Source organism: Ranitomeya imitator, chromosome 5 (assembly GCF_032444005.1).
Source record: "Ranitomeya imitator isolate aRanImi1 chromosome 5, aRanImi1.pri, whole genome shotgun sequence".
NCBI classification, from domain to species: domain Eukaryota; kingdom Metazoa; phylum Chordata; class Amphibia; order Anura; family Dendrobatidae; genus Ranitomeya; species Ranitomeya imitator.
The window spans coordinates 351024961-351048334 of NC_091286.1; the positions used below are offsets into that span (position 1 = coordinate 351024961).

A 23374-nucleotide genomic window follows, 5' to 3' on the forward strand; every position below is an offset into this window, starting at 1 on the left:
GGTTACCATCCTAAAAGTAAAAAAAACAAACAGTACATACTTACCTACCGCTGTCTGTCCCCGGCGCTCTGCTTCTCTGCACTCCTCCTGTACTGGCTGTGAGCACAGCGGCCGGAAAGCAGAGCGGTGACGTCACCGCTCTGCTTTCTGGCTGACCGACGCTCACAGCCAGTACAGGAGGATTGCAGAGCAGAGTGCCGGGGACAGACAGCGGTAGGTAAGTATGTACTGTTTGTTTTTTTTACTTTTAGGATGGTAACCAGGGTAAACATCGGGTTACTAAGCGCGGCCCTGCGCTTAGTTACCCGATGTTTACCCTGGTTACCAGTGAAGACATCGCTGGATCGGTGTCACACACGCCGATCCAGCGATGTCCACGGGAGATCCAGCGACGAAATAAAGTTCTGGACTTTGTTCAGCGACCAACGATCTCCCAGCAGGGGCCTGATCGTTGGTCGCTGTCACACATAGCGATTTCCTTAACTATATTGTTACAACGTCACCAAAAGCAACGATATCGTTAACGATATCGTTATGTGTGAAGGTACCTTAAGGGCAGAGCAGGACAGGGTTCCAACTGAGACACTCATCAATGGGAAGCTGTACAAATTAATGCTTGGCTCAGAAAAGGGGGAAGTCACGCCCCTGTTTGTGTAAAATACCAGAGATTACAGCAAAGCCAAAGACTATGAACTGGTAGATGTGCAAAGTGTAAGAGCACTTTCACACTGTGACCATTTCAAGACACAACCTAAGAAAACTACAAAAAAACTAAATGAGCATATACCCTAAATCATTAAATGGTAATAGTGCCTGTAAATAACATAAGGTACTTGGGTTAACGCTATTTTGCTCATAAAAGCCATCCCAAGGTGTACCCATCGGTCATAACCTATCTCTAGTATTAAAACCTTACCATGTGTCAAACCACCTCAGTGTGAATAAGGGCAGAGCAGGACCGGTTCCTGACTGAGACACCCACCCACGGGAAGCTGTACAGATGCCAGCAATACTTTGCTCAGAAAGGACGGTCACGCCCCTGTTCTTACAAAGTACAAGAGTTTACAGCAAAACCATGGAAATCAGCAGGACTTTAAGTTTGTATACATGCAAAGTGTAAGAGCATGTTCACTGTGGCCATTTCACAAACAAAACCATCTTGTCTTGGTGGGATGGATTTTATGTTTATTTTTTTAATCAAACTAGCGTTAACTAAGCACCCTATGTTATTTACATGTACTATTACTATTTACTTGCTGTATGGTATATGCTTATTTAAATTCCATTAAAGCTGCATTAAAAGCGCTTCGGCACAGGGAAGCATCATTCTATGTGTCCATCCGCGCTCCCATGATGTGATTGTGGGTGCTAATGGGTTGCTATGACAGTCGGGGGTCTATTGACCTCTGTGCCTGTCATCGCAGAGCTCCACCCAGTGTTGGGATCACTGTGGGGGTTTGTTACTTTGCTGGGGTTGGGTGGTACAGTAGGGTCATCGGGTCATCATACTGTGCGTGTAGAGGAAGTCTCTGTTGGGCTATAATACTGTGTTTGGAGGGGCACTTTTGTTGGCATCATACTTTTAGGGGTTAATGCGTGTGAAGACTAAGTTGCTTCAATAGCAGCAAAATTACTTTTGAAAGGGATGCAAAGTTGTGAGAGATGCTCTTCTGTGACCCCACTGAATTTTATATAGTGTTTTTTTGGGGGGATTAACATTAGGACATCTACTATGGGGCCCAATGATTTCTACATACACCCCTGCTGATTAGGTAAGAATGGGATTTAGCCCAGAAGCCAATATTAAGCAATGCAGAAGTCTTGAAAAGCGTGGAAATATTGAGTGTTTGTATAAACTTGATGTTTGTCAATAAAAGTATAAAAGATTATCAAATGTTTATACTTGTACTTCAGTAACCTCTGCCTAAGGCTATATGTACACGTTGCGTTGTTTTCGCTTAAAAAACGCTTACTAAACGCGAGCGGATTTCCTGCGAAAGGAGTCTGGTTTTGATCAGGAAAATTCTGCAAACACTAGATGGTGGCCCGATTCTAACGCATCGGGTATTCTAGAATATGCATGTCCACGTAGTATATTGCCCAGCCACGTAGTATATAGCCCAGCCACGTAGTATGTTGCCCAGTGACGTAGTATATTGCCCAGCCACATAGTATATAGCAGAGCCACGTAGTATATTGCCCAGCGACGGAGTATATTGCCCAGCCACGTAGTATATTGCCCAGCGACGGAGTATATTGTCCAGCCACATAGTATATAGCAGAGCCATGTAGTATATTGCCCAGTCACGTAGTTTATTGCCCAGCACAGAGCCACGTAGTATAGAGACTTAAAAAAAGACCAAACATATACTCACCTTCCGAAGGCCCGTTGAAGTCGTGCTATACTTACCGTCCGCTGCCTTTCCCGCTCCTCTGCACGGTCCCGGGACCGATCCATTGCAAGCGGCAGCTTCCGGTCCTAGGGCTGGTGTGAGCGGGACCTATGATGACGTCGCGGTCACATGACCGTGACGTCACGGCAGGTCCATGTCGCACACCAGCCCTGGGACGGGAGCGGAAGCTGCCACTTGCAATGGAGCGGTCCCGGGAGCGTGGAGAGAAGCGAGAAAGGCGGCGGAGGGTGAGTATAGAAGGTTTTTTTAATTTTTTTATTATTTTTAACATGACATTTTTACTATTGATGCTGCATAGGCAGCATCAATAGTAAATAGTTGGGGACACACAGGGTTAATAGCAGCGGTAACGGAGTGCGGTACACCGCGGGCCGTTACCACTGCCATTAACCCTGTGTGAGCGGAGGGGATTACGGAGCGGGCGCCGGACAGTGAGTGTAGGGGAGGGACTAATCTGACTGTGGCCGTCGCTGATTGGTCGCGGCAGCCATGACAGGCAGCTGCCGAGACCAATCAGCGAATGAATAACTGTGACAGAAGGACAGACAGACGGAAGTGACCCTTAGACAATTATATAGTAGACTAGATGGTGGCCCGATTCTAACGAATCGGGTATTCTAGAATATGCATTTCCACGTAGTATATTGCCCAGCCACGTAGTATATTGCCCAGCCACGTAGTATATTGCCCAGCCACGTAGTATATTGCCCAGTCACGTAGTATATTGCCCAGCCACGTAGTATATTGGCTATTTACATAGTATATTGCCCAGCCACGTAGTATATTGGCTATTTACATAGTATATTGCCCAGCCACGTAGTATACAGCACAGAGCCACGTAGTATATTGCCCAGCCACGTAGTATATGGCACAGCGACGTAGTATACTGCCCAGTCACGTAGTATATTGGCCATTTACGTAGTATATTGCCCAGCCACGTAGTATACAGCACAGAGCCACGTAGTATATTGCCCAGCCACGTAGACGTAGTATATTGCCCAGCCTTGTAGTGTACAGCACAGAGCCACGTAGGATATGACACAGTGACATACTCTATTCCCGAGCCACGTATGTCACAGGTTCAAAAAATAAAAAATAAACATACTCACCTAACGATCCGAGGGCCCCTTGTAGTGGAACATACTTACCATTCTCGTCGCTGCTCCTCTGCATCCCTTTTCTCCGCCTGCTGGGATCCTGTGCAGATGGGCGCGCGGCTGCCGCCATCTTGCGTTCCCAGGATGCTTTGCGAAATTACCCATATGACTTAGCGGTCTCGCGAGACCGCTAGGTCTTATGGGTAATTTCGCAAAGCATGGGTGGCAAAGGAAGATGGCGGCGGGCGGCTCAGCGGAGAACGGAGGGTGAGTATAGCAGTTTTTTTGTTTTTGTACTATTTGTAACGTTACTTTCTTTTACTATTGATGCCGCATAGGCAGCATCAATAGTAAAAGGTTGGGGACACACAGGGTTAATAGCGACGGTAACGGAATGCGTTACCGCCGGCATTAACCCTGTGTTAGCGGTGACCGGAGGTGAGTATGGAGCGTGCGGGGAGCGGAGCGCCGGGGACACAGTGCGCGGAGCGCCGGGAACACTGACTACGGGGAGCGGAGCGCCAGGGACACAGGGCGGGGAGCGGAGCGCCGGGGACACATTGCGGGGAGCGGAGCGCCGGGGACACATTGCGGGGAACGGAGCGCCGGGGACAGTGACTGCGGGGAGCGGGCGCCGGGGACAGTGACTGCGGGGAGCGCAGCGCCGGGGACTGACTGCGGAGCGCCGGGGACAGTGACTGCGGGGAGCGGGCGCCGACCACTGACTGCAGGGAGTATGGAGCAGCCATTTTCTTCCGGACTGTGTCCGTCGCTGATTGGTCGTGGCTGTTTTGCGGCGACCAATCAGCGACTTGGATTCCCATGATAGACAGAGGCCAGGACCAATGAATGTACGTGACAGAAGGACAGACAGACAGACGGAAGTACCCCTTAGACAATTATGTATATAGATAGATTCTGCAACTTGGGCACATAGCCTAAATGATCTAAACACTGAAGTGGCAAAATCATGAAAAGCAAAAATTTGTGTTAGTCTCAAAACGTTTGGCCATGACTATAGATATGGCATTAAATTCTTTAACACTTAGCTATACCTTCAGTAAGTTTTGCTGCATGAAATGTAACGCACCCATCTACGACCCAAAGATTGGCTTCTCTTTATTTTGGTGCTTGTGTGCCACCATGAGGCCTAGGCGGTAGCCATAGTTTTTGTGATGCGGTGAACCCCCTCCTGATCCACAATGCATGGTCATTTTTTTTTCTCTTCCTTCCTGTTACTATTCAGACAGATTTATTTTTACCCCCTGCAAATATTGCAAATATTTTCAAAATTAGTTCCCTCTTTGTTGAACACAACAGGGAGAAAATGTAGTCATTTACTCCCTATTAAATCTCTAAATACTATTTACTTTGCAGCCCTGAAAAAGAAAAAAGAAAAATTTCCATAAAAAAATTGACAGCTGCTGAGGAGCAATTGTCAAAAACTCAAACTACAGAAAGTCTGAGTAAACGTGGATCTACCATTCAACTTACGATACAATGTGTAACTGGGATACTACTTTTGGCATGAGAAGTGTTTCCAAATACAGTTTTATTAAATTCTACTTCTCTGACATTAGTATCTATTTTGTTTTCTCAAAGAGGGAAGACAATTTAGCAAAGCAGCTCAAAGAGGAGGCAGAAAAGATTAAAAGAGAGAAACAAGAAGCAGAAAGACTTAAGCGAGAACGAGAGCAGGCAGAACGAAAACAAGATCAAGAAGAGAGGATGAATAGAAATAAGGAGCAAAGAATCTTGGAGGACAAGGCAAGGAAAATGCGTGAAGGTAAGAATCCTCTTGAAATATAAACTGACACCTTTATCCATTCTGAAGTATGGAATTATGAATACTGTCTGTACAGTGTGAAAATATGCCACATTTTTGAGTCGACGGTATTGCACGATTATCTATGATGATATTGAAATTAATGAATGCTAACTCAGTCAGAATTTTATGAATTATGAGGACTGCGAACTCTGAGTTTTAATTAGTTTCAGCCTAGACTGACCTATGACACTAAAACAGCCATTTAAATCTGTAAATCGCTGCTACAGATCGTCATCAAAATTCCATCAGGATCAGTAATATTTGCCTAATATCGTTTTGTGTACCTCCAAAATGTTTGCCATGATCAGACAGTAGAAGCCAGGATATGTAGTGCTAGATAAAAGTGTGAATTTGTTGAATAAAAATTCAAATTGCAAAATTTTTATTTTGAGAAAAAGTAGAATCCATGGTGTAATCCTCTTTGTTCACTGTAGCTACAATACATACAGTGGGGCAAAAAAGTATTTAGTCAGTCAGCAATAGTGCAAGTTCCACCACTTAAAAAGATGAGAGGCGTCTGTAATTTACATCATAGGCAGACCTCAACTATGGGAGACAAACTGAGAAAAAAAAAAACAGAAAATCACATTGTCTGTTTTTTTATCATTTTTTTTGCATATTATGGTGGAAAATAAGTATTTGGTCAGAAACAAACAATCAAGATTTCTGGCTCTCACAGACCTGTAACTTCTTCTTTAAGAGTCTCCTCTTTCCTTCACTCATTACCTGTAGTAATGGCACCTGTTTAAACTTGTTATCAGTATAAAAAGACACCTGTGCACACCCTCAAACAGTCTGACTCCAAACTCCACTATGGCGAAGACCAAAGAGCTGTCAAAGGACACCAGAGACAAAATTGTAGCCCTGCACCAGGCTGGGAAGACTGAATCTGCAATAGCCAACCAGCTTGGAGTGAAGAAATCAACAGTGGGAGCAATAATTAGAAAATGGAAGACATACAAGACCACTGATAATCTCCCTCGATCTGGGGCTCCACACAAAATCCCACCCCGTGGGGTCAGAATGATCACAAGAACGGTGAGCAAAAATCCCAGAACCACGCGGGGGGACCTAGTGAATGAACTGCAGAGAGCTGGGACCAATGTAACAAGGCCTACCATAAGTAACACACTACGCCACCATGGACTCAGATCCTGCAGTGCCAGACGTGTCCCACTGCTTAAGCCAGTACATGTCCGGGCCCGTCTGAAGTTTGCTAGAGAGCATTTGGATGATCCAGAGGAGTTTTGGGAGAATGTCCTATGGTCTGATGAAACCAAACTGGAACTGTTTGGTAGAAACACAACTTGTCGTGTTTGGAGGAAAAAGAATACTGAGTTGCATCCATCAAACACCATACCTACTGTAAAGCATGGTGGTGGAAACATCATGCTTTGGGGCTGTTTCTCTGCAAAGGGGCCAGGACGACTGATCCGGGTACATGAAAGAATGAATGGGGCCATGTATCGTGAGATTTTGAGTGCAAACCTCCTTCCATCAGCAAGGGCATTGAAGATGAAATGTGGCTGGGTCTTTCAACATGACAATGATCCAAAGCACACCGCCAGGGCAACGAAGGAGTGGCTTCGTAAGAAGCATTTCAAGGTCCTGGAGTGGCCTAGCCAGTCTCAAGATCTCAACCCTATAGAAAACCTTTGGAGGGAGTTGAAAGTCCGTGTTGCCAAGCGAAAAGCCAAAAACATCACTGCTCTAGAGGAGATCTGCATGGAGGAATGGGCCAACATACCAACAACAGTGTGTGGCAACCTTGTGAAGACTTACAGAAAACGTTTGACCTCTGTCATTGCCAACAAAGGATATATTACAAAGTATTGAGATGAAATTTTGTTTCTGACCAAATACTTATTTTCCACCATAATATGCAAATAAAATGTTAAAAAACCAGACAATGTGATTTTCTGGATTTTTTTTTCTCAGTTTGTCTCCCATAGTTGAGGTCTACCTATGATGTAAATTACAGACGCCTCTCATCTTTTTAAGTGGTGGAACTTGCACTATTGCTGACTGACTAAATACTTTTTTGCCCCACTGTACATGGCAATTTGTCTGGATGATAAACCAGTTAAACACTGTCTCATAATATTGTACACTACAGTATGATAATTAGTGAAGGGAACCTGGTAGGTGACTCATGCTTCTAAAACCACATGCAGCATTAAATGCAATTTGGCTGAACAATTGCAGCCAGGTACGATATTCTCTGAAACGTTTCGGCAGATCAGCGAAGATATAATAATAATTATCTTTTTTTTATATAGTTCCAACACATTCCGCAGCGCTTTACAGTTTCACAGTCCATACACAACAGTCATGAGTAGCAACATTAAAGATAATACAATAATTCAAGCAAAATAAGACGTCCCTGCTCGTGAGAGCTTACAATCTACAATGAGGTGGGGGAGATACAAAGTACAGGTGTGTATTTACAATGATGGTCCAGCCATCTTGAGGGAGTGTGGGATAGATAAGGGCTGCATGAGCTGCCTGACCAGCCAGTATTTGTGGTGCTGTTGGGTGCGGTAGAGTTTAATGGAGGGTTATTCTCAGATAGTGAATGGGCCACACACACCCCACACAATGACTTTGATTGGGGAACGTGATAGGCCGCTCTGAACAGATGTGTTTGGAATGAGCGCCTACAACTGTGCAAGTTGTAGATAGTCCTAATTTTTGGGGGTAGAGCATTCCAGAGGATTGGCGCAATGCGGGAGAAGTCTTGGATCCGAGAGTAGAGGTACGGATTAGTGGAGAGGTTAGTCGAAAGTCATTTGCAGCGCATAACGAGCAGGTAGGCCAATAAACAGAAATGAGGGAGGAGATGTAGGGGGGTGCCACACTGTGGAGAGCTTTGTGGGTGAGAACAAGCAGTTTGAATTGGATCCTATACTGAATGGGCAGCCAGTGCAATGACTGGCGAAGAGCGGACGTGTCCGAGTACCGATTAGCCAGATGGACGACCCTGGCTGCTGCATTAAGTATGGACTGGAGAGAGGAAAGTCTACTGATGGGGAGGCCAATTAATAGAGCGTTACAGTAGTCCAGGCGTAAGTGGATTAGGGCGACACAGTGAGGGTTTTTGTTGTTTCCATGGTGAGACAAGGGCGGATTCTAGAGATGTTCTTTAGGTGTAAGCGGCAAGAGTGGGCAAGAGATTGTATATTGGAGAAGAAGGAAAGATTGGTGTCAAACATAACTCCCAGACAGTGCGCCTGCTGCTTAGGCGTTATTATGGTGCGACCCATGGAGTGGAAGATGTCAGATTTAGGGAGGTTAGTAGACAGCGCGAGCAGAAGAAGTTCAGTTTTGGAAAGGATGAGTTACAGATAGAGAGCAGACATGATGTTGGAGATTGCTGACAGTCAGTCACTGGCGTTCTGTAGTACAGTGGGGGTAAGGTCAGGGGATGAAGTGTATAGCTGTGTCATCCGCATAAAGATGGTACTGAAAGCCAAATCTGCTGATGGTCTGTCCAATTGGGGCCGTGTAGCGAGAAGAGAAGGGGGCCAAGGACTCAGCCGATAGGAACCCCAACAATTAGAGGAAGAGGAGACGAAGTGGAGCCAGCGAACGATACACTGAAGGAGCGGTCAGAAAGATAGGAAGAGAACCAGGAGAGAGCAGTGTCCTTTATGCCTATTGACTGGAGCCTAGAGAGTAGGAGAGGGTGGTCAACAGTGTTGAAAGCTGTAGAGAGGTCGAGAAGAATGAGAAGAAAGTGTTCACCGATAAATTTTGCTGTCAGAAGGTTATTGGTCACTTTGAATGCAGTTTCTGTCAAATGTAGGGGGCGGAAGCTGGACTGTAATGGATCTAGGAGAGAGTGAGTGGAGAGGTAACAGGTAAGGCGGGAGTAGACCAGGTTCTGCAAGAGTTTAGAGATGAAGGGGAGATTGGAGACTGATCTGTAAGTATTTGAGGATTGGTTGAGAGAGGGTTTTTGTTTAATAATGGAGTAATAATAGTATTTGAAGGAGGAGGGAAAATGCCAGAAAGAGGGAGAGATTGAAGATTGTAGTTAGGTGAGTGGTGACAACTGGAGAGAGAGACTGGAGGAGATGTGAGGGATTGGGGTCGGCAGTGAATGTAGTCGGGCGAGAAGAAGAGAGGAGCCTGGAAACTTCTTCTGTGATGGGATCAAATGTGGCGAGTGAGCCAGGGGAGATGCAGGGAGGGATGGGAGTCACAGCACTTGATGGCTTGGAGCGGATTTCCTGACGGATATTCTCTCTTTTCCCTATAAAGTGGGAGGCCAGGTCATCAGCACAAATGTCTGTGATAGGGGTCTGTGCATTCAGACTGAGGAGGAAGTGAAAGTTGTCAAAAAGTATTTTAGGGTTGTTAGATAGTGAGGAGATCAGGGAGGTGTAGTAGGTCTGTTTAGCGAGGTGAAGGACTGAGTTATAGGTCCTTAACATAAATTTGTAGTGGATGAAGTCTTCTGGTGTGCGAGTTTTCCTCCATAGGCGTTTTAGCACACCTAGAGCATCGCTGGAGAAATCAGGTTTGCAATGTGAGCCAGGGCTGTTTTACTCTGTGTTTGGAGGTTCTGTAGGTGAGGGGCGCTACTTCGTTCAGGGTGCTTCTGAGAGTGTCATTGTAGTGATGTACAGACAAATCAGGACATGAAAAAGAGGAGATTGGGGACAGTGGTGGGTGTAGGGAGTCCATAAGTGAATGAGTGTTAACGACTTTCTGCAAGTGCGGTAGGTAAGAGTGTGCTGAGGTGGGCGAGGATTTGTGAGCGTGAAGGAGAGAAAGTTGTGGTCAGAGAGGGGAAGTGGTAAGTTATCTAGGTAGGAGAAAAACCAGGTCAAGGGTGTTACTGTCTTTGTGTGTCTCGAAGTTGAGAGCTGTGAGAGGCCTAGAGAAGTGGTTAGTGATAGAAGCTGGGATAAAGATGTGGAAGTGGGACTGTTGATGGGGATATTGAAGTCTGTCAAAATAAGGGTTGATAGTTCTGAGGACATGAAGTGTGGCAGGCAGGCAGGCAGAGAAATCGTCAAGGAAGTGGGTGGGTGAGCCTGGGGGCAGGTATATGACAGCTACTCTAAGGGAGAGGGGATGGAAGAGCCTGATGGTGGGGACCTCAAAAGAAGGGAATGAGCGAGATGGAATTGGCGGGATGACCTGGAAAGTGCATTGTGGGGACCAGAGTAAGCCTACTCCACCACCAGGCTTGGGAAATGGCAGCAGGGGAGACAGTGGCAGAATCCTGAATCCAGGTTTCAGTGAGGGCCAATAGATTAAAAGAGTTGTTCAGAAAGTAGGTGTGCAGGAAAGGAAGCTTACTGCATATAGACTGTGGATTCCATAGTGCACAATTTAAAAGAGGGAGATGAAGGAGTGCAACTAATGTTAATCAGGTTAGTAAGGTTTCGATGTGAGGTGGGGGAGGGGATGAGGTTGGGAGATGGTGGACCAGGGTTCGAGGAGATATCCCCTGAGATCAGTAGCAGTAGAAAGAGAGCATGTAGTTCTTGGAATTATGAGAACTGTTTTTTGTGCGATGTATTTGGGCAAGATGGGCTGAGGTTTTTCATGGAGTTGAGAAGTGCATGGGAGCTTTATATGGGAGAGGGAAGTATAGAGGGTCTGATGTGTGAGGGGCATAGGTATAGCTAGGGTTGTGGTTCAGGAAGGGGCGAAGCTATTGAGTGGGCCCCTAACCAGGTAACCTTGATTACAACTCGGTGACACTCCCTAATAGTGGAGGAGAACCTCAGAAGATGACCGCGTTATTACTGAAGATAATCTCTATACAAAGACCAACATGGATATTACGCCATATGGTCAGTGGTAGATACCAGCCCTACAGAACATAAAAGAGATCACAGCACAGTTACAGATAATAACTTACCGCTGATGTTCTTTCTGATGGAGTCGTTCACTTTTCCATCTGGCACAGACCGATATGACAACTTCTTCCAGCCATGACTCAGCTGCAGAGAATACAACAAAGACACATTTCACTTCTCATATTCCAGCCACATCACCATTTATCCCCAACCTGCACAAACTCCACATCCTGCTGATACCCCAATACTGAGCCGCTGCTGCCCTATGTGACCCTATTACTGCACCTGCTGTGTGGTTCTCTGTGCCTAAAGTAAGAATCTATAATATAGTAATACCAGGTGCAAGTGCCCTAGAAAACAGTGCCCACATTTTGCCCCCTAGAAAGTAATAATGCACTGTGTGCCCCTTTGACAGTCACAGTAACCTGAGTTCCCCTATTCAATAAGTGACCACTTTACATTTAATAATGTCCCGAGTCTCCCCCCTGTACAGCTCCCCTATACACAGCATGATGCTCTCTTATACACCGTATAATGCCCCCTCACTGTATAGTACCACACACACCGTATACAGGCCCCTTACTAGCCTCCAAACTGTTTGATGGCTCCAACACTGTATGATGACCCCTTCACTGTAATCCCCACACTGTATGATGCTCCCCTAGATAGCCTCCATATAGTATAATGCACCAGATCGTCCTAAATATAGTATAATACACTCCGCATAGGCTTACTCTACATTGTATAATGCACCCCCTTAGGCAGACGCTATAGCACAAGGCAGCACTCATAGGCTGACTCTGTAGTATAAGGCAGCACCACCATAGGCAGTCCTTGTAGTATAAGGCAGCACCCCCATAGGCAGACCCTGTAGTATAAGGCAGCACCCAATAGGCAGACCCTGTAGTATAAGGCAGCACCCTCATAGGCAGACTCTGTAGTATAAGGCAGCACCCTCATAGGCAGACCCTGTAGTATAAGGCAGCACCCCCATAGGCAGACCCTGTAGTATAAGGCAGCACCCCATAAAATAAGTAAATACTCGCCTCTCTTCCTCCTTGTTCCTGCAGTGCTCCAAGCTCCCGCTCATCTGACAGTGGGCGCCGGGTACTGGCGTCATCACTACCCCCTGTCAGTGTCAGTGATGTCAGATGCTGGCAGGGGGATGATGAGAGATGGAGCGTAGCGCAGCTCTCCTTCCCTCATCAATGCGGTCAGCTGTATCGGCTAAATGCCAAAACAGCTGACCATGCGATGACGGGTGGGGGGGCCCACTGCTGGCACCGAAACACACACCCCCCTCCCCCACACCTGCTCAGGGGCCCAATTTCAGCAGAGCAGGGAGATCGATTCTCCCTGCTCTGCCGCAGAATGTAACTGTATCGGCACGCGTTACAGTAGTGTAACTCCGGGTGGGCCCCCTCTGTGCATCGGGGCCACTGCACCCTCTGCCTCCCCCCCCCCCCCCCCCGGTAGCTACGCTACTGATGAGGGAGGTTGGGCGCTCAATGTGGATGGTATGGGCACACAGGAGGAAAGAAATAAAGCTCATGGCTAAAAGGGAGTACAAAGTATGGGATACCTGACTCCTGCCCTGACTAACTGCTTCTTCTGGATACTTAGCTACAGGGATACTTTGCTGAAGGGATGCATGCATGCACCCCACATGTGTGCACCCCTTACAACGCTTCTAAATTTATAGGGCTCACTAGAGGGTCAGGTGAGGGGGATTGTGGGAGCTGGTTTGGGATAAATTAGCAGCTGCTCAACGCACCGAAGATGGATAGATGATCCAAGACACTAGACCTGGCTCCATCTCTATGCTATAACCCCTTTCACCAGATATCTACAGTGACCCAACCATGGATATAGAGCAGTGAGTATTGAATACATTGCAACAGATGAATTATAGCAAAGATTCAGCAAGCAGTGTTACATACCATTAAAATTGTTGCAGGATGACAAGGCAGTAGATGACATACAGCAAGCAGTGTTATGTACCTCCAATGACAAAAACAAGTGGCCTATATTCTGCACGTCAATAAACCGGTAGTGCCTATGAATCCACCGGTGGACTCTTGAATATACATTGTTGATCCAGAAAAATTAGGGAGACACCCCCATCCTCCTCTTACTAGCATTGCTAGAGGTGATTGATAAGTGTCTCCATCACGCGTAAATTGGGAGAGACCTGTCAATATACATGCTAGAGACCTGTTGTGTACACGCTAGAAAGAGACCTGTCAATCACCTGTAGTAACTCTGTGACGAGCCGACCAGAGGGCAGAGCGGAGCTGGACTAGACTCTGCTCCAGCTGTTGCCCCCATCTGGTTCTTCAAACTATGCCAAAATAATATACCTGAATGCAAAAGTGCAGCCAGGCTGTGATTCATGTTGCTCGCAGTTTGGGCAGCGTGAAGTTCCTGATAGGTTCCCTTTTAAATTTAGCCACCTGTTCAGTACCTTTGGAGAAGACACATATTGGAATTTAAAGAAGCACTGCCATCAAAATTGATATCCTCTTGACATGTTACAATCAATATATAATATAACACTTTGTACTTACAGTTGCTCTTTTTGCCTTTCTACACCGTAAATTCTACTCCATGTCATTGGGTCTATGACATCCCATGATTAATAAATGACTAGCTGAATCACTCTAAGCTCTTTGTAGCAACAGGAAATCTCTTTTCCCTGCATTAGTCATCCCTCTCTTCAACTCCCCCCGCCCCACCCCCTCCTGCCAATGATTTTGCAAGAATTGACCTCCTGTTTCTACATAGAGCTTAGAAGGATTCAGCTAGTCCGTTTTTTTTTTTTTTAATCAAATATTTTTATTAAACAGTAAGAAAAATATAAGGAGATTACATTACTGTAAACAGTACATACATATGTTCTGCATTTTCAATAAACTTTTTAATCCCAAACCAGCTTCCCTCCCCTCCCCTCCCCCCCATCCCCGGAGACCCAAGAAGAACCACTCAGATCCTCCCAAACGTCTATCCTTAACCAAGAACAAGAAGGTGTCATGTCAATACTGCTCCCACGGGGGCAGAGTACCCAAAAAACTAGAAAACAATCTCCAGATCACGCCGACTTGAGCCAAGGGTTCCACAACTTGTTGAAAAGGTCCATCTTGTTTCTTTTAGAATAAATGCTCTTCTCCAATGCCACGATATAGTCCACTTGTGTCATGAAATCTCTTCTCGTTGGTGGCTCTACCCTTATCCAAAACTTAGCGATCAACTTTCGAGCAATAAACAGCAATCTTGCAATGACTGTTTTGTACGAGTTATCAGTTACAATCTCCTCTACGTAACCCAATATGCATACCAAAGGATCCCGTGGTATCGAACATTTGTATGTTAGTCCCACTTTATTTAGCACCACGATCCAAAACGAGGATAGCCTGGGGCACTGCCACATCATATGGAGGATACCCGCCTCGGACTGCGAGCACCTAGGGCATTCGGAGTTAGGTCTTAGACCAGCTTTATACAACATGTCCGGAGTTCTATAAGCCCTATGAATGACCAACAGCTGTGACAGCCTCCCAGGCTCACTCATCGAGATCCTGGGCACGTATTCCAATATTGAGTCCCACTGATCGCCGTCAATCACCCCCAGGTCTGCCTCCCACTTTGCTCTAGCTCTGATAGGGTGCCCCTCTAAAAAGGAAAATAGAAATTCATATATTCCTGAGATCACCCCCTTCGTGCCTTCCCCTATGAGGATAAAATCTAGCATTAGATCCACCTGGATCTCCATAGGCCCCTTCTTACATTGTGCCCGATATGCATGAGAGATGCGGTTGTATTGGTACAATTCAGAGCTTGGCAGCTGAAATTCCTCCTGTAGTGTTTCAAAATTCTTAATTCTACCTTGGTGCAAAACTTGGCTTATCCGAGAAATTCCCGCTCCCTTCCAAACATGGAATCCCTCCATCTGTCTAAACTCCTGCAAGAGACAATTATTCCATATGGGCGAAAACCTAGTAAGTGCCTTCACACCCCTAATTCCTTTAACTTTGTCCCAAACCTTATGGATGAGCCTAACAGTGCAAAATTTAGTCCCCTTCTCTCGGAAATGCCCACCCTCCAAACCCTCAACTAGTACCCTTGACCCAATCAGTTTCCTCAGACTGCAGGGTGTCCGCTCCCAACCCGATTCCACACCCCATCCCCTAAAATGCTGACATTGTGAAGCCAAAAAATATAACCATGGGTTGGGTAGTGCCACTCCCCCCTCCGTCTTTGGTCTTTGTAGGATTTCCTGTTTAAATCTAGGACTTTTCCCTCCCCAAATCAGCTCGCCAAATAGAGATCTAATCCTCCGAAATCTATTCTGCGATATCCATATAGGGGAGTTGTGCAGCACGTAGAGAAGTTGCGGCATCACAATCATCTTTATTAGATTTATTCTACCAATGACCGATAAGTGTAACTTTTTCCACGCCTGAACCTTAATACGTATCTTCCGCAGTAGTGGCGCCAAATTTAGTTCCTCAAAACTCGTCAGAGGCAACGCAATCTGAATCCCCAAATATTTAAATTTATCCACCAACCTCAACTTTGCATGAGATTTCCCTCATAGCACTATTCTCATAATCCCCATCCACTAACATCATATTGGACTTTTCCCAATTGATTCTCAGGCCAGAGTAGCTCCCAAATTCTTCAATAATGGCCTCCGCCCCTGTCAGGGACTCCCCCGAATCCTCCAAGAAGAGCAAAATATCATCTGCGTATAACGCTACCTTCTCTTCCGAATCACCGTACATAAATCCCCTCACCTCCCGGGAACCTCTAATTTTTGCAGCAAGGGGTTCCACCGCCAGGGCAAAAAGCAGTGGGGACAAAGGACAGCCCTGTCTAGTCCCCCTAGACAAAGAGAAAGTCTCAGAGAGGACGCCATTCACCCTTACCTTTGCCACCGGGGAAGAATACAGCAGCCGCACCCATGAGATGAACCTAGGTCCAAACCCCAAACGTTCCAACACTGTCCACAGATAACTCCACTCCACACAGTCAAAGGCTTTGTGGGCGTCCAAAGATGCCACAACCCGTTTGCCAGCATTATCTGAAGGGATTTGTAAATTTAAGAACAACCTTCTCAGGTTGATTGCCGTTGACTTGTTAGGCATGAAGCCTGACTGGTCAGGGTGCACCAATTTGTCTATCACCCTACTCAACCTATTTGCCAAGGCTTTTGCCAAAATCTTAATATCGGCAGTCAATAGTGAAATTGGTCTATAGGATTCTGGCATCAGTGGATCTTTATCAGCTTTAGGGTTAACCACCACTATAGCCTCTCTCATCGACAAAGGCAACTCCCCTCTTTCCAGCGAGCTATTGTACACCCCCACCAGCCTGGCCAACAGAGTTTCTTTCAAGGTCTTATAAACCTCAGCTGGAATGCCGTCCGCTCCCGGGGCCTTACCCCCCGCAACACCTGCCAAAGCCACCCCCAGTTCCTCCTCCCCAATCGGTTCCTCCAATAATTCACACTCCTCTCTACTCAACCGGGGCATATCAATTTCTTCCAAGTACCTCTCCATATCCTCGGATCCCTTCTCCACACTGGACGTATATAATTTTCCATAAAATTTCCTGAACACTTCCAGGATCTGCTCCCCCTGAGTAACCAACGTTCCCTCCTCCGTCTTAATAGAGTAAACATGTGAAGAGTCTCTTTGCGCGGATGCCACTACCGAGAGCAAATGCCCCACTTTCTCCCCCTCCGAGTAGAAAGTTTCTCTCTGGAAGGCCCTCAACCTCTCCGCCTTTTTCAAAAATAACTGATCGACCTCCCGCTGAGCTGCCCTCATACGACTCTGAGATTCCCCGGTACGATGTTCCCCCAATGCCGCCTCTGCTGCTTTCAACTCCTCTAAAACGCCCTGATCCCGCTCTTTGGTCTTTGTCTTATGTCTTGAGATATCCCTAAACAAAATTCCCCTTAAATAAGCTTTCATGGTGTCCCACACTACATGGCATTCCGCGCTCCCTTCATTAATTTTGAAAAATTCCTCTATCTCTACTCCCACCTTTGCCATGTCCAAAATTTGTAGCCAGACTGGGTGAATTTTCCAACCCGCCCTCCTCAAACCAACCTGACCTGACAACTTTAGAGAGACCCGAACTGGGCTATGGTCTGATAAAATCCTGGGATTATATTCCACCCCGTTTAACAGTTCGTTCATCCTATCGTTACCCAAGGCAACATCAATTCTTGACATCGAGCCGTATGTAGTCGAGTAACAGGAATAGGAATATGTATTGGCATTGCGGACCCTCCATAAATCAATCCAACCAATTTCTCTGAGATAGTTACCAAAGGGAGTGTCATTACCGTCCCTGCGCTGTGATGCGTGGTTACTCTTGTCCCAGTGGTCATTTGCTATATTGTTTACATCACCCACCACCAGAAGGGGGATCCCATCCCAACCTCTTATAGCCTCCAATATGTCCTGGATCTTCCTTCCAGAGTATGGCGGAGGTATATACAATGATACTATGCACATTAAACAGTCAAAGATTTTACACACTAGCAAAACGTATTGACCATCCGTATCAATTTTAACCTCAACTTCCTCAAATGGGGTATTAGTGTGAATTAAGACTGACACTCCCCTCGCGTAACTAGAGAACGTCGAATGATACGCCTTGCGCACCCACCGTTTCTGTAATATATCAACTTTTTCCTCCACTAGGTGGGTTTCTTGCAGGCAGATCACCGAGGGCCTCTGTTTCAGAAGATACTGAAATATTGCCGCGCGCTTAGTGGCGTCCGCTAACCCCCTAACATTCCAGCTTATAATATTAACGTCCCCTCCCATTTTCTAGAGAAAAAACAATGAGTTAGAGCAGTCTCCTTCAGGTCTCCCCCGACACCCCCCCACCCCCTCCCATCCCCCTTTCCCAACTTCCCCATCTAAAACTCAATAGAATTCAACTAGTACAAACTTTCTTTCTCTGTATGAGAACTGAGAGCTCTTGATACAACCTAGAACTGAGCCCCTTGCAGTCCATCTCTCCCCCTCCCACCGCTATCAACATGAAATATTCTTTGCGCCGCCGAGCACACTATTTCAAACTTTTAGGTGCATTCTGTAAGACAAGTTCAAAAATCACCATCAGGGGGTATAAACAAATGAGTGACGAAGTCTCAGCGTCAGTCTCATCGGCTCCGATCCACGCCAATTTTCTTAGTATTGGTATCTAGCCAGTGCATAGCCTCCTCCGGGTTCTGGAAAAAATGAACACGGTCCAGCGCCACCACCCTGAGCTTAGCCGGGTATAACATCGAATATTTTAGGTCCAGGTCTCGGAGCCGCCTCTTGACCTCGCCGAACCTCATTCTCAGTTTCTGCACCGATGCCGAGTAGTCCGGATAAATGGAGATCCGATTTCCGTCTATGCTCAGTCCGTCACTGATCCTGGCCTTCCTTAGTAGGGTTTCCCGGTCCCGATAGTCCAAAATTTTTGCCAGCAGAGCTCGAGGGGGGGATCCAGGCGGCAGGGGCCGGGTGGGGACTCTATGGGCCCTTTCCACGGAAAAGTGGTTGGTAAGGTCTGCTCCTCCCACCGAGTTTTTGAGCCATGCCTCAATGTATTCCGTAGGATTATTCCCCTCCACCTTCTCCGGCACCCCAATTATTCTTAGATTGTTCCTACGGGAACGATTTTCCAGGTCATCTGTTTTAAATTCCAGTTCTGCAATGCGCTGAATGTATCTCTTTTCTCTTTTCAACAGTTCATTTGTCTGATCTTCCACACTGCCCACGCGCTCCTCCACCACCTCCACTCTTTTCTCCACTTTACGCATAGCAGAGTTAAGGGACTTCATTTCAACTGTTAAATCGTCTACCCTTAGGTTCAGCGCAGCCAGGGCAGATTTGCAGTGTATAACGACTGAGAAAATGTCCTGCAGTGTAGGTTCCCCCACGTTTGATTGCTGCGCACCCTCAGAGTCCTTAGCCTGCACTGGACTGGCGGTGGGTGACATGTTAGTTGTCTCTTGCATCTCCTGCCTCTTCCCTAGAGAAAGCCGCTCCTCCACCACACTGAGGGTGTCATCCCCTCCTCTCTCCTGTCTCTGCGGGACTTCCTCAGGGCCCAGCAGCAGGGCACCCCCCTCCTCTGTCCGAGCAAACCGCTCCAGCTGGGCGATTACCTCAAGCCTCCGGCGGTATGCGGTGCTGGCTCTGGCCGCCTCCTCCTCTGCCACGGCGCCATCTTGGATTTTCGCGCCAGCCGCGGGCGCTGACTGTCTTTTGCGCGGCATTACCGCTCTTCTCCTTTCGCTGCCTCCGGCACTCTCCTCCGTGCCCAGGGGTCCTGCGGAGCAACTTCGCCCGGTTTTCGGCGCTCGGCGGCGCCTTCAAGGGTGAGGATTTAGGAGCGGTGCGGGGAGAGAGATCCGTCGCACGTCCGCTCACATCGCTCGCTAGGCCACGCCCCCCAGCTAGTCCGTTTTTAATCACGTGATGTCATCGACCTAATGGAAAAGAGAATAACTAAGTGGGTAGAAGGGCAAAATGAGCAATTGTAAGCACATGGTGCTGCAGAATATGATGACTGCAATATATCAAGAGGATACAAATTTTGATGGAAGGAGTGCATCTTTAAGTTGAGCTCCATCCCTTTTACTATATATATATATATATATATATATATATATATATATATATATATATATATATATATATATATATATATATATATATATATATATATATATATATATATATATATATATATATATATATATATATTTTACTGCAAGTACACCAGAAAATGTATAACACATCCACACAGATCAGTTCTATACATCCATTTTTGTCAGACCACTGCATGATAGCTTTCACTGCAATTTCTCCCAATAAAAATTCTTATTGCAAATTAGACATTTTGTTAAGACCTCTCTCTAAATGGCTAATCTAACAGACTTTCTATTTCTATGTGTGGTGCATCCAAATGTATCTTTCTTTTTTTTCCCCTTGCAGAATTTGAAAATGAAGAATTTGAAAGGAAGAAGAAAGATTTCTTAAATAAAGATACAATTATAAAAGAAGGAAACAAAAATGAAGAAGAAAGGCTTAAGAAGGAGCTGTTATTGGCAAAAATGTTTGAAATTGACAGCGAAAACCATGACCCGTTTTATTCTGACAACTCTAGACCTGCTCCAACACCTCTTACAAATAATTCAATAAAGACCGACATGATGGATTCAAAGCCTACAACATACAAATTCTCGGAGGCGACGGACAACCTGTTCAATGGCCTTCCAGTCCAGGGAGGACGAGAATCAAAACGAGATGTCCAGAGTCATTCTAACACAGGAGATACCAATGGGGAGTTCACATTCGGAAGTTACACTCCATCTTTTGGAAGGGGAAGATCAACTGTTAATAATCAAAGGAAGGAAGTCTTGGAGGAGCCGATTATAAGCACTTCAAAGCTGGACATACAAAAAGACAAAAAAACTAATTTAATGGAGCAGCTTTTTGGAAACACTTCTAATGCTACGTTGCCTTCCGTTCACAAATTTGGCCACCAAGATGGACCCAGTTCAAACAGCAGCAGAATCTCACATCAGGACTCAAGCAGCACTTTACCTTGGGAACAAAACAGCAAAATCAAAGGGAAAGGTGATCATTTCTTATCTGGGAATGGGAAAATGTCAAGTTCCAGTAGAGGTCGCATGCAGAACACACCAGGACGGACGGCGGTCAATGCTGTTAACTCTGTGGAAGATGATATCGAAGAATTAGCGCTATAGAAATGATGTAAACTTGCCTTTTCCAGATGTAAGGGTTGTGTAAAGGCAATCTGTCGGGACGATTTCCTGACACTAGTGTTTTGGCTGTATCCTGTAGTCCTGGTACAGCAATAAAAATGATTCCTGTTCTGTAGTGGACCAGTGTGCCAGCGCTGAGAAGTCAAGCCTGGAAGCGCATTGAGGGCATGTCGTTGCTCTGGGTGTATTACTACATGCCTCGCTTTATTTGGACCTATAGTAGAAATGATGCCATACCACTGGTTTCACCAGTAAAATCATCCTGACAGACTCACTTTTAAAAAAATGTGTATTTTTTATTTACCGTTTTTCTTAAGTAATTTTCTTAAATTATTATTTTTAATTCTGAAGATTCATATCCATAGTTTGACTGGAATGTGTTAAATACGGTTCAGTACAATATTAATAGGTTATGTGAATCATCACACACCTGTTATAATTGCACTTTGATTATAGTAATGACCACCTACCCCATTTGGCAGATGCATCCTGGTTTGCTACTCTGAACTGTAGCTGAAAAGCCAGCACTAAACTGACAGCCGGACAACCTATCGCTTTTTCATTGTGCTACATTTATAAATAAATGATTTGTTTAACCTGGGGCGTAAATTCTGTAAAAGTTCTAATCCGTATGTATATTGTAAACTTAAATTATATGATCAATGCTGACATTTTGTTCAAACTGAATGTAAAAGGAATGCTGAAAAATGTACAATCGTTAACTGAAGAGGTTAATAAATGATACTATGAATGAACGTGGCTTATTCTGTCAACATAATATTAACTTTAAAGGGGTTGTCTCATGATCCTTCTCCCAGAATGCACCACTCCTCTGCCTCCTGGCTTCATGTTTGCCGGCGGGGAGAGACATCGTGCAGTTCGGGCCTTGTTGCATGGCTGCACTGCCGGCCTAAACTGTGCGGCCTCTGATATTACAAGCAGATGTAAAAAGAGAATATTGTTTGAATAAATTTGAGCCTCTGTAATTTTGTACCTAGTGAATATGTATTGGGGGCCTTGACCTTTGTCCAGCACTATTGTATTACATTTCTGGATTATTATGACTGTGTTCTGGCCTCCCCGGGTGGAGTGGTAAGGTTCTTCTCATACTGAATCTACCATCTGCATCTCATTTACTCTCAGCACTTGCCTGCTTACATGCCCTTTTATGCTATTTAGTAGTCGCACTTTTAGTTCTAGTTTTATTAGTGTCATTTTAGGGGGCATGAAGGCTATACACCATTAGGGACAATTTTATTTCAATCTAAATTTGTATATTTTGGGCTTAAGATCATGTTTTGCTATTGGGTTTCATTAACAATTTTTCACTGTTTGGCTTTTACAGGCGCTTTATTTCCTTGTATATTGCTGGCTGCTGAATGAGTTAACTGAGAATCAGTCAGCCAGTTTGTTCTGACCGGTCAGTTTATAACACTTGGCTTTTTTTCTGAGCTCCTCTCATCTGATTTGGCCACAAAGTACAGCTCCATTTTGATGCCGTCTGTGGTTACAAATCAGCAGAGATGAGCTTGGAAAATGGCAGAATAGACACCTCTCTGACTGATTCTTTGATAACTCATTTTGCTGTCAGTCAATGGACAATCCAACATTGCAGATATAGAAGGCAAACTGCAACATTATTTTTAATGAACCCCAATTGCAAAAAATAATTTTAAGCCCCAAATACATGTGTTAAAAATACCCTTGCGGCTGTCTATATCCGTATAATGTTATAGATTTTTGTCTCACTAGGGGACATTACGCTGTGAATCTTCAAATGTTTACATAATTCTTTGGAATACTTAGTGCTCTGAAGAAAAGTTTGCATGTCAGTGTATCGGTGACAGTCCATAAGGCCACTCTTCCTGTGTGGAATAATGGCAGACCTCTGGGGTCTCTGTCAACCCATCATCATCCGGTGATCACTGCAGCACTTTGCTCTGGGTATGTTTCCACTGTCAGGAAACGCTGCGTGTTTGATGTTGCATACAGCTGCAGCGTCAAACACGCAGCGTCCAGATGTTACAGCATAGTGGAGGGGATTTCATGAAATCCTGTCTCCACTATGCGTTAAAAGATGCAGGCAGCAGACCAGCGGAAACGGACATGTGGCGCATCTTTCCAGAACGCAGCATGTTTGTCTACAATGCGGCGACGCTCCATCACCGCACCGTAAATTTCCCATAGACTATCATTAGATGCGGTAAAACCGCATCTAATGATTAGTCACATGCGTAGTAACTGCGTAAACCCAGCTTACTGCGCATATCTACTAATTTAGCCCCTTAGTGACAGAGCCAATTTGGTACTTAATGCCAATTTTTACAATTCTGACCACTGTCACTTTGAGGTTATAACTCTGGAACGCTTTAACGGATCCCGCTGATTCTGAGATTGTTTTTTCGTGACATATTGTA

The 23374-nt window shown here is 45.5% G+C and overlaps 1 protein-coding gene across 1 annotated transcript in view; it reads left to right on the forward strand.

The window, feature by feature from the left end:
• LCA5 (lebercilin LCA5) overlaps positions 1-21712 on the forward strand; it is a 57805-nt gene extending 36093 nt beyond the window's left edge. The window contains exons 7-8 of the mRNA XM_069726458.1: positions 5114-5297; positions 20164-21712. Of these exons, the coding sequence (XP_069582559.1) occupies positions 5114-5297; positions 20164-20939 (960 nt within the window). The 3' untranslated portion in view covers positions 20940-21712. The remainder of the gene's footprint in view (positions 1-5113; positions 5298-20163) is intronic.
• Positions 21713-23374: the final 1662 nt, after the last annotated feature.